Here is an 11,712-nt window from a genome sequence, read left to right as displayed (position 1 = left end):
AATAACTAAAGCACAAAAAAATTATGTTACACACAAAAACAACATTGTTGTGACTTCTACACGCCATGACAGGAACAACTGAATCTTAGAACATGAACACTGGTGAAGGCTCTTTTCTGTAAATAACTAATTATAAAACTCCTATTACAGGGTGCATTTTTGTGGAGGCGTGCTAAGCTACAATCATGGACAAATTGTGTTGGAAAATGCCAAAAACAAGAGATCAGAATCATAATGCCTACAGAATAAGTGTCAACACCCCCATTCCCCTTCAATGTTGGAAAATGGTAAAATGCAAACTTGTGTCAGATGAAAGTGTTTTGTCAACATTGAACAGGGGATGGGCAAAATGAGTATAAAATGATTTTTTTTCCAACCCTTGTGACTAAGGTTGTAGGTTCCACCCCCTCCCCACCCACTATACAAGTGGCTTATGTCCTACAAATTGCATTCCAAGAGGTACTACGATAATAAATTATGTGCCATAAAGATTGAAGTGTTGACCTGTAATGCACTGGTCATTCCAACCCCCCCTACCCCCCCCCCCCCATTGGGGGATACCCAGGGCATTCACTTTTACTGGCCGTGAAATGCAGAGAAAGCCCCATCTTGCAGGTGAACTCCACTGCCCTCTAAACTTCAAGCACCATTCATTAAATAAATTATAATTTTTTTAACATCTGGAGCTTTGAAAAGATTTTTTTCATACCACTGATGTCAAGGTTACTTATTTTTTTCTCATTGAGTGAAAATCCCGCCAAACCCCCGCTTTGTATAGCAAAGCCGTGAAAAATTGTGCATTCCCCAACTACTGGGGAACCTAAATCGAGTGAAAACAAGGTGAAAAGCCTCGGCTTGCCCTGGGTATCCCCTAAAGGGGAGAAAAGGGGGGTGCAGGGGTTTCAAATGACTGGTACATAGAGAAGCCAAAACGTCATTCAGAATTATCTCAAGGTAATGACACTGCAAAAAAGCATGTGCACATTTTACATGTAGCTGCCCAAAAGTAGCAATTTACAAGAACTTTATAGTGCTAACTACTTCAACTTCAATTGTAAAACCATAAGTGGCACAGTAAATTAACCCATCAGTGCTGTATACTTTTGCTACCCTTCAGTACATCACAACAGCAGAGTCAACACTTTCCTTGTAGTCCTAACACTCTTTAGAGTAAATCACAGACTTACAGCACCTGCAACGTGATCAGTGCATGCATTTTGACACCAGAGTAATGTATCTATTGTTTTTGGGTCGAGTAAAATTTGAAAGTCACATTTGTTCCATTCAGCTCCAAAGAACAGTAAAACGATGACTGTTACCATGAAACCCGGGCCATGAAAGCAGTGAATTTTGTTAATCAGGGGCATGGTCTTAAAGAAACAAGGCTTGCTTCTTCCCAAACAGAACTTCAAAAGGCATAACTTCAGTCAACAGTGGTCCACTCGTCTTTATCTGAAATACCTTGGAGAGTTTCTTTCAATATTCTGTTAAATTCCGCAGCATTATCGACATGGATGTCGTGACCAGCATCTTTAACAATACACACTTCGACCTTGGAGTTCTTCCGGTTGCATTTTATCTCGTAAGCTGTGCGATGATCAAAAAACGTGGACGAACCATACATGACTGTCATTGGAACATCATCAGGAAGATCTTTCACTCGCTTTACCATCGGAGACTTGGCCCACATCAACAAAACATTCATGTTGCGAAAGGCATCTTCGCCAGACGGTGTCTGAGCGTTGCAGTGGTATATGTACTCAAGCATAGCCCTGTCTTTCCACAACTCTGATGCCCGTTTGTTCGTGTCAAACTGAGCTAAGCGAGCAACCCAAGGACCAAATGGACCAACTGCTCTTATTGGAGAAAGCAGGTTACAGGTGTTAAGAATAAAATTCCCCCAGTGGACCCACCTTGGAAGCAAGTCGTACCGCTGCTCTGAATCTGGGTGTCTGTCCACAATACCATAGGGTAAAATGGCAAATCCCCAGGGGTCAGACAGTATTAGGTGCTTGATTCTGTCAGGGTACTTCAAGGCATAAGCCATCACTATGTAACCCCCGAGGCTGTGTCCTAATAGGATCATTTTGTCTAATCCTACTACCTTCCTCCATTCCTCGATATAACGTACAAATTTGCCTTCGGCATCCTCGCCATCTTGCATTAAATCCGGCCGCGAACTTCGGCCAAAACCCGGCAAATCGAAGGCGTAAACACTGCGTTCATCGCTAAGGTCGGTGAAATTTTGAGCCCACCAACAAACTCCGCTAATGAAGCCATGCACGAGAACAAGAGGGGGCTGCTTCGATGGTGAGAGATTTACTTGAACTGTCCACATCTCGACATCTTCTTCGACACGAATAAAATTGCCTACCCAAGGTCGCTTTATTCGCTGCTCCAAAATCTTGCACTCAGCATCTTGAAGCTGCTCCTTTGACGTGGGAAACCAGAAGCCTGACATCCAGTTACAAACTGTCTTAAAAATATCACTCATGTTTAAATTTTAGGAACGGTTAATTTATGTCAAGGTTCACAGTTGTCGATTGTTTACAGGGTTTTTTCATTTCCTTTTTCTGGCCGGTCACGTGACTTGAAATCCCGCCAAACATATATAACTTGTGCCGCGACAGGTGCTGTGCTGCCTCCAGAGCGCGCTAAGAGGCGAAGCCTCGATAACGAGCGGCCTAGCCGCAAGGAGCCTGGGAGAGACTTGCTACAGAAGAAAGTGGCTCAACACTGTAGAGAGGTGGCTGTTAGTGGAGGTTCAACCGCATGAAATCGCGCATCACTGATAATTTTTTTGACCAGTCACGTGAATCACGCGTCACGTAAACAGGATTGTCTAAGACCAACCGGATATGTTTTCGAATGGATTGAACTACAACAGGGGCACCCAACGACCGTTTTCTCTCTAATGCTGTTAGATGCTGTTTTAGACTATCTGGAGTACTTTTAAAGCTCTGTAGGTTAATTTTAGGTTGCACTAAAAAAATTTTATCTGTTCGGATATTCTAGGGGAACTTGAGTATTCTCGAATTTATTAGGGCTTTTTTGTCCATTTCCCGAAAACCTTAGGTCTTATCGCCTTTCCGAAAATGATAGCTGACCTTTTTTCGGTACTCAAAACGACATTTTTAACAGTCCGAAAACAACAGACATTAAATTTCTCATGTCACGAAAGTTCGAGGTGCCAATTCTCTCAAGAAAATCAGAGGGGATTAAAAGCCTTCCGAAAAGATAATTTACCGAAACGATCCGTTGGGTGCCCCTGCTACAACCATGCGAACAACAAAATAGACAAAAATAACACTGAAGGTCATGGTCCTTGTGTAATTACTTTATCTAAATTAGTCATCTGGTGTTTCTTGAGAGGGAACCTAAGCTTACAAGCCCCGTTGTTTTTATTAGGTTCTCTCGCCATTTTGTTTCTATCCTTTAAAATATAAATTGAAGTAATCGTTGGATGTTGTCCTTCAGTAGCATTTTAAATGAAAGTGGCAAAAGTTCAATTGAGGCCTTACACTGCTGTAAAATGATATAAAATCGTTTAAAAATCCAAGCTTTCGCCGATCTACGGCGTCATCAGGGATGATGATGCCTGATGATGCCGTAGATCGGCGAAAGCTTGGATTTTTAAACGATTTTAATATCATTTTACAGTAGCGTAAGGCCTCAATTGAACTTTTGCCACTTTCATATAAATTGTAGTTTTGTATCTTCATTGTAATCTTGTATATTATTATTTTTATTTATTTATTAATCATTGTACTGTTGTTCTATTTTTGTTTGTGTGGTTTCAGGTTGGGCCAACCATGAAGATCCATGTAGATTGAAGAAATCAAAGGTACTACTGCCACTAGGCTCGATTTCCGCCGCTTTCTCGAGTCCGGTGTACGTTCCTCCCCGAGGGGATGTGCTAAAACCCAGACGGTGGACTCTGGAGGATAGACGATAGACGATGGACGATGGACGATGGACGATGACATTCATTTATTTCTCTCAGACAAAGTATAAAATTGTCACACAATCTTTTGCTTTTGTCACGCGATGTTAAAATATCGAACAGCGAAAATTCGAGGACAAAGTTGTGATCGCGAATTGTTCGTCACGCAATATCACGGATTCCTTCTTTTATCACGCGATGTCACCATGGAATTTTGAAATAGTGCACAGCGAAAATTCGTGTCCGCCCCGCTCCCCAGCAAGAAAAACAAAAACAAACTTATTTCGACTGGACAAATTTTGACCGCGGATTTTATGTCACGCAATGTCAGTTATTCATTTATTAAATTCTGACAACAAAGTATAAATTTGTCACACAATCTTTTTCTTTTCTCCCGCAATCGATTGCTTTTTCACATGAATTATTCCAGACTGCACGCAGAAATGACGCAGGAGAATCGTCGCCCATACGGCAAACACGTGATATGTTTTTGCATGAGTTGTCGTGGGGTGGGTGGGGGGTGGGGGGAATAAGCAGCCTCACCTTAGTTTTTAAGCTGTTTTGGTGAAGCTTTCCACAAGCGGTCTGCCAGGATTATCGGTGCTTCCCATTACCATTTTTCCCTTCCTTTCCTTACGTGTTTCAATTTCATTTTCGCCAGCTCTGAAAGTTTTTATTGCAAGTATTTCAAAACTCCATGGTGACATCACGTGACAAAAGCAAAAGATTGTGTGGAAAATTTATTCATGTTTATGTACTTTGGCTGAGAGAAATAAATGAATGCGTGACATTGCGTGACGAAAAATCCGCGATCAGAACTTCGTGATAATTTGTCCAGTCCAAATAAGTTATATTTTTGCTCGGGGGAGGGGAGGCGGGAGGGCACGAATTTTCGCTGTTCAATAGCGACAAATAAATGAATGTCAGAGATATCGTCTATCGTCTATCGTCCAGAATCCACCGTCTGGGTTTTAGCACATGCCCTCCCCGAGAAGAGACGGTTGGACGAGTGGGCGGCAAAGCATGTCTGTGACGTAAATTCATAATTTAATTCTTGCGGCGCTTCAGGTGGCCGGAAATGTCATTTGATGACAATCATAGGCAGGCCCACATGACGCCTACGGCTCGTAAAATTTGTGGCGTTTTCGCCACTTTTTCTTTTAATTTTGGCCCTCCAACCTGTTTTATTTCACATTATCGTTGCGGAAGGGCATTGCATGCTGGTTCTATAGAAGAGTATTTTTTTAAAAAAAAAAAGTAGAGCAGAGCTAATAGAGCTGTTTGACTATGGTGTAGCAACTGTCATGTCAAAGGTCACTCCATGGTATGTTGTATGGTGTGCATGGTGTTGACACTATGTTTATGTTTTGCTAGTTAACGTTCGGTTTGCTTTGGCTCATTTAAAAATTTAATTTTGTCTGGCTTCGCCAGAGACTGGTGTCGCTTCCCTTCAAGAAGACTACCGTACACATGAATTTGACGAGTGTCTTGTTTCTAGAGATCGATGTGTGCGTTTATCCCTCTCTTTGTTGACTTTGTTCGTTATCTGACATTCTGGCACAACATGATTCAAACATAGATTCTAACGCATAAGTCTGTTGACTATTTTGCGTGTTGTATATGCCACTATGGTTTAGATCAGGCAAGATTTCATCAGTTGACGGTATTTGGTTAAATGTCCCACCAATGCGATCGCACTTCATATCGCACAACTTCTTTACTACTGCGAGAAAGCTAATTTATGCAGCCTGCTCGATTCAGGCAGGCAGATTTCTTATTGGTTGAAATTAACAAAGCCAAGTCTACGAGTCCAGCCGTGAGGTCGGGGGAGGAGTACGGGCTCCTTTCCCGAACAGCGGCTGGTAATCGAGCCTATACTGCCACGGTCTATTGATCTCTACTAAGCGATTAGATCATGAGCTCGAGACTTCTATCACGCATAGAAATCGAGGGCGAATAATCTAATTTTTTAGTATAAATCTACTATTCGTTCGCAACTTTATCTAAATCCTCTTCACAGACACTTCGAAAATGCCAAGAAGCGGCCGTCATTTTGTTAACAAGCGTACACTGCTACGCTACTCACTATCTATCAAAGAATAGATAGTAAGTAGCGTAGCCAATCAGAGAACGGCATTCGAGATAGAACGCTCTTGATCTCTGTTAAGACCCTGGATTAAGACTGTTCACTTTGATTATGCTTTAGATGTCAAAGCGTCTTTGGATGAAAGTTACACTGTGTGTTTCATATTGATAACCGTGGTAATTCCTGTGCGCATGGAAAATTACGAACCGTATCATGCCTCGCTCATGTCACAAACAAGGTACACTGTTCACGTGGTCCATAACTTGAGACCTGGTTGAGTGCAGAGGTGAAGTAATCAAATGCACTTTCTTGTGACTTATCACGCAACAGTGTTGTACTGCAAGTTGAACAACACGCTGCTGTGGCGGATCTGGGGGAGGGGTCCGGGGGGTCGGGTCCCCCTTTATTTTGGGTAAAAAAAGAAAAATCACAGAAGGAAGGAAAGCCGGCCGGACAAGCAAAAACGAACCGCCCCTCCCCCTATTTCCCTCCTCTTAGCTCAAGGTCTGGATCCGCCACTGCGCTGCACAAAGTTGAACGCATTTCTACATGCATGTATATGTAATAACTTGGTCAAACTTGCTACTTTGCGGGTATACACCGGGGTATCACTTGCAAGACCAGTTGCTAGAAAATGCTGTTCGTATTACTTGGCTCTAAGCATTTTTAACCAAAAAAGATTAGGAAATTTATTTTTAAAAAATAACTGGCACGTGCCGTGATGAGGTGATTAATAGAGACTTTGTTATCGTCTTAGCTTTCAGGAACGCGTTACCAAACTCGTTAAATATTCTAACACCGGCCGTGTGTGAGTGAACCTTGACCGGGCTCTTAACTTGGACAAAGAGAAGATTTCGTGCGATAAATTAAGGGGCATGAGGTGAGAATTATGTCTATTTTTAAATAAAAGAAAAGTTAAGCTACGTGCTATAGTTTTCGATTTAGCTGAATATATTTTTAACTAGTGGGAAATGTCCCACAAATTTTCAATGCTCTATAAATAAATTGAAGTCTTCAAAATGTATTTATAATATCGGGTTGCGCCGATCACGTGGAAAACACGCAGTCATCATACAGCGCAACTTGAAGTCACGTTTGTGAAAAATGGAAGTCACGTTGTGGGAGGACTCTTGGTTTGTTTTTATCTCTTCGCTTAGACCGACCCTTCTGTTTATTAAACTTTTCAGGACGTAATTGTTCAAATTTTGACCAGATTCTCGTAATTTTCTTGTTCCCGCATCTCCACGTGTATTCACCAAGAGCTCAGAAAGAACTTTGCCCTAAAAATGTAAGCGATTATTTGCATACAAACCAGGCATACAAACATAGGGTGCCGTCAAATCACAATGCATTCCGGTTGGCTGGCTGATTCCCATGTGACTAATGAATATAAATAACTTCATCATCGCATTCTGCGAGATATTACTTTCGTTCCCTAGCGCGGGAAGGTAGGAAAGATATGCGGAAATTCTACTTGGGCTTATTCGACTTACTCACGAGATTCTCTTTTCTTGTAGATCAAAAACTCTCCAAACGATTCCATTCACTGCCAGAAAAATGACGGAAAGCAACCCTATTCTCGACAAGTACATGAGCCTTGATCAAGGCGAGCGAGTCCAAGTCTTGTACGTTTGGATTGACGGTACCGGCGAAAGTATGCGCTGTAAAACAAAAACTGTGGAAGAAGAACCGATGGCACCCGAAGACCTTCCAATCTGGAATTTCGACGGCTCTAGTTGTTATCAGGCTGAGGGCTGTAATAGTGACGTTTACCTTCATCCAGTCGCTTTATTCCGAGACCCTTTCAGACGAGGAAAGAATAAGATAGCGCTGTGTGAAACCTACAACTTCGATCATAAACCTGGTGTGTCAAACCACCGATCATCATGTCTTAACGCCATGGAGAACGAGAAAGTGAAGGTTTGTAATACGTTTGTAATTCATTCATACATGACTCGATCGAATCTATTTCGCCATCCCGCCTTTTTAGTTGTTGTATTTCTAATTTCCTCGCGACCTCAGACACGTTGCCTGTATTTTATTTTGCCCTGTTTTTTCTTTCTGGGCTTGTCGCCGGGTAAATTTCGCTGAAATTAGGCAGACTACATCAGTGGGTAATTTCCAGTAAATATGTTCGAAATTGTTCGAGTGAAAATTTGTATAATTTCCCGCACATTCTATCTCTGAAATGAATACACGTGCTTGTGAAATAACTGATGACCTTGAACCTTGGAAGGAGTAATTGGTTTTCAGCGGATGCCACATAGGCCAGCAATTTGCTTTCCTTCAACATAGGCTTCCGTAATGAGAAGTTCACACGGCGTAAACGTCTTAAGTCATTCGCAACGTAATGTATTTTTTGACGAAAGAAAATACCATTTTGAGAGATACTTGAATGCAAACCTCTGCCGTCGTTGTATTCCCCAGAGTTTACGACTCGTGAAGAATTGTTCGTGGGAAGTCAATGTACACCAACTTTTGTTTGGATCTTCTTTATTCCGGTAGCTTTGCCGGTGTCACAGGTCGTTGTGGTTGAACCACTGGAATATAAATTTGTTGTGTAAACGAAGTTCAAGTGAAGTTAGAATATTTTTTTGTCGAAGTTATACATTTACAAACGCTTTGCTCTTTATGAAGTGTGGGAAAAAATCTTTCCCCGAAGGTTTCGTGCAATAGCTTGCAATGGTACGTAATAGTTCTAGAACTAGTACTCAAAACTTTGATTTAAAAAGAACAAAAAGCTTGGAAAAGGCACTCACGAGATGTAAACAGTAATGCTCGTTTACGTCTTTCTTTCCAAATATTACGTCAGAGTGACGTGCTTCTCAGCCATAATAAAACAAAAGGTCACGTTGGTGTCAGTTTTCTGTTAAATGAATTTTCAGAATCATTTTATTCAGCAAGCAAGACTTCTTTGGATAACTTTGCAATATTTAGCAAGCGTTCTTTGAGGCAAGAGGGAGGAGTGCAAACTTAGATATGGCCAATGTTTGCCTTATGAATAAAAAAAAAATTGTTCTGTTAAATTTTTTGAAGTACTTTGTGACACGTGTTTTCTTGAGAAGCTGTAAAATTTTCATTTATTTCATTTGAGAGATACTTGAATGCAAACTTCTGCCATTGTTTTATTCCCCAGAGTTTACGACGCATGAAGAATTGTTCGTGAGAAGTCAATGTACACCAACTTTTGATTGGATCTTCTTTATTCCGGTAGCTTTGCCAGTGTCACAGGTCGTTGTGGTTGAACCACTGGAATATAGATTTGTTGTGTAAACGAAGTTCAAGTGAAGTTTGAATATTTTTTTGTTGAAGTTATACATTTACAAACACTTTGCTCTTTATAAAGTGTGAGAAAAAATCTTTCCCCAAAGGTTTCGTGCAGTAGCTTGCAATGACACATAATAGTTCTAGAACTAATAATCAAAACTTTGATTTAAAAAGAACGAAAAGCTTGGAAAAGGCACGCACAAGATGTAAACAGTAATGCTCGTTTACGTCTTTCTTCCAAATATTACGTCAGAGTGACGTACTTCTCAGTCCACAAAAAAACAATAAGTCACATTGGTGTCACTTTTCTGTTAAATGAATTTTCAGAATCATTTTATTCAGCAAGCAAGACTTCTTTGGATAACTTTGCAATATTTAGCAAGTGTTCTTTGAGGCAAGAGGGAGGAGTGCAAACCCAGATATGGCCAATATTTGTCTTATGAATCAAAAAAATTGTCCTGTTAAATTTTTTGAAGTAGTTTGTGACACATGGTTTCTAGAGAATCTGTAAAATTTTCATCTATGAAGGGGAATATAAAGTTTTTGTGATTTTGTAAGAAGACCCTCCTACCTCCCCCCCCCCCCCCACTTCGTCTTTGTTCTCTTGCCAGCTCTTTTGATTTCTTTCAACTGCAATGTAAAGGAATGGATTATTTCATCTACCTGCAGGATGCCATCCCCTGGTTTGGCATTGAACAAGAGTACACATTGCTAGACAAGGATGGACACCCCTTAGGGTGGCCCAAGGGAGGTTTCCCAGGTCCACAGGGCCCCTACTACTGTGCTGTTGGTACTGGAAATGTTTTTGGTCGAGATGTTGTAGAAGCTCACTACCGAGCCTGTCTGTATGCTGGAGTTAAGATTGCTGGAACTAATGCTGAAGTCATGCCTGCACAGGTGAAAAGATTAATATTATTAGGTTATATTACCATAGGGTATGTTTTGTGTAGAGTTACCTGAAAAGTTATTCAGGACACTGCATCTTTGTTAGGTCAGTTTGTCATCATTGGCACAATTTATACTCCTTCACCTTCTAATGACTTAAATGGTCTTTGCCAATTTCGAAAACATTGTTGAAATGAAAAACAAGAGAAGGATTCAGAGTGATTCTTGAGTTTGAAGATGGTCATCTGATTCATGATAAAATCCTCAAAATTGACCGGCACAAGGAGCTTGTATGGAGTAACCTTTTTCTATTGCCTTCGTTATTTGTAGTGGGAATATCAGGTGGGTCCTTGTGAAGGAATCTCCATGGGTGATCAGTTGTGGATGTCCAGGTTTCTCCTTCACCGTGTTTCAGAAGATTTTGGTTTCAAGGTCTCTTTCGACCCTAAACCCATGCCAGGAGACTGGAACGGAGCTGGGGCGCACACTAACTACAGGTGAGGCTTACATTGTGCAGACAGGGTCAACTGAACAGTGTCTGTTTATGAAAGCAATGTTGTAGTCGTAGTTTGCTTCATCCCCCTCCCCTGATACCAACAAAAACATATTCAAGTTGAGAGATGCCATTCCAAATTCATGAAGTCCCTCTGACTAGCTGCTGCTTTGTGAGAGAAATCATTATCTATAGTACTGCTCAGTCTCTCTAATGCACTGTTGTGCCATCTGTGTTAATTTTTTTGGTTGTGTCGTATCAACCAAGAGATGGACTGACCTTTGGGCGAGGGATATGGTTTCTTAAGTTTGTACAATGAATTATTGTACAAATCCAAAATTTAAACAATTTTTCACATGCATTTTCACTTATCCTATTGTGTGACTACCTTCTCTGAGCATTTAAAGTTAGGGTTTGTTATTTCACTTTGTTATGGGTTACGATTATGCAAATAACAGGTTGATAGATCATCTGCTAAGTTTTAGTTGATTGTGGGTGCATACATTGTTTGACATCTATGGGTAAAAAGTGTGTTCAAAGTGTTGGAACTGTTGGTCCAAATAACTCAAATTAAGTGTTAGAACTTCTAATTTGTTGATCAGGGAAAGATCTAGAGTAATGGCAGCTTGTTACTGTATTCAGAGTAATTGTGGTTTAAAATTCCTGGTTCAGTAGTTGGTTGGGGAAAGTGTTAATTTCAATTGTTTGGACATGCATCACACAACATGTACAATAAAATTATTACATGGTTGCTGCAAACAAGACCAGGAAAGGGTTGATTCAAGTCACAAAAAGTTTGGCTTACGTCTATCAACATTGTCTTACAGCATTGGTAAACAGCTTTTAAATAACTGTGGGTATGAAGTCTGGAGAAGAAAATATTTTTAAAAGTTCAGTTAGAATCATTATTTTCAGTTTAAGAAGATTTGCTTATTGCTTATTGTAGTTGTTCTGTAAAACATACCTAAGTTTAAAAGACGAGTTTACTCATAGAGCACATTGATTTATTAATATTTTGACCTGATTTTTCCACAGTAC

At 40.6% G+C, this 11,712-nt stretch overlaps 1 protein-coding gene and 1 pseudogene across 2 annotated transcripts in view; one reads left to right on the top strand and one right to left on the bottom strand.

Moving 5' to 3' along the window:
* Positions 1 to 537: 537 nt before the first annotated feature.
* On the bottom strand, positions 538 to 2,877 carry LOC145467708 ((Lyso)-N-acylphosphatidylethanolamine lipase pseudogene; annotated as a pseudogene).
* Positions 2,878 to 6,889: 4,012 nt separating this feature from the next.
* LOC145467698 (glutamine synthetase 2 cytoplasmic-like) overlaps positions 6,890 to 11,712 on the top strand; it is a 5,935-nt gene continuing 1,112 nt past the window's right edge. Inside the window, exons 1-5 of one of the 2 annotated variants that reach the window (XM_081451303.1) lie at positions 6,890 to 6,909; positions 7,547 to 7,949; positions 9,966 to 10,193; positions 10,512 to 10,678; positions 11,710 to 11,712. The exon at positions 11,710 to 11,712 is cut by the window's right edge and continues 1,112 nt beyond it. In XM_081451303.1, coding sequence (XP_081307429.1) covers positions 6,905 to 6,909; positions 7,547 to 7,949; positions 9,966 to 10,193; positions 10,512 to 10,678; positions 11,710 to 11,712 — 806 coding nt within the window. In that variant the 5' untranslated portion in view covers positions 6,890 to 6,904. Of the gene's footprint in view, positions 6,910 to 7,143; positions 7,478 to 7,546; positions 7,950 to 9,965; positions 10,194 to 10,511; positions 10,679 to 11,709 lie in introns of those variants that run through there. The other variant, XM_081451302.1, reaches the window with a different exon arrangement.

This window comes from Orbicella franksi, chromosome 14 (assembly GCF_964199315.1).
Source record: "Orbicella franksi chromosome 14, jaOrbFran1.1, whole genome shotgun sequence".
In the NCBI taxonomy this organism is placed as follows: domain Eukaryota; kingdom Metazoa; phylum Cnidaria; class Anthozoa; order Scleractinia; family Merulinidae; genus Orbicella; species Orbicella franksi.
Note: the sequence above shows the minus strand (reverse complement) of the source record. Positions and strands in the feature narration are given on the sequence as shown.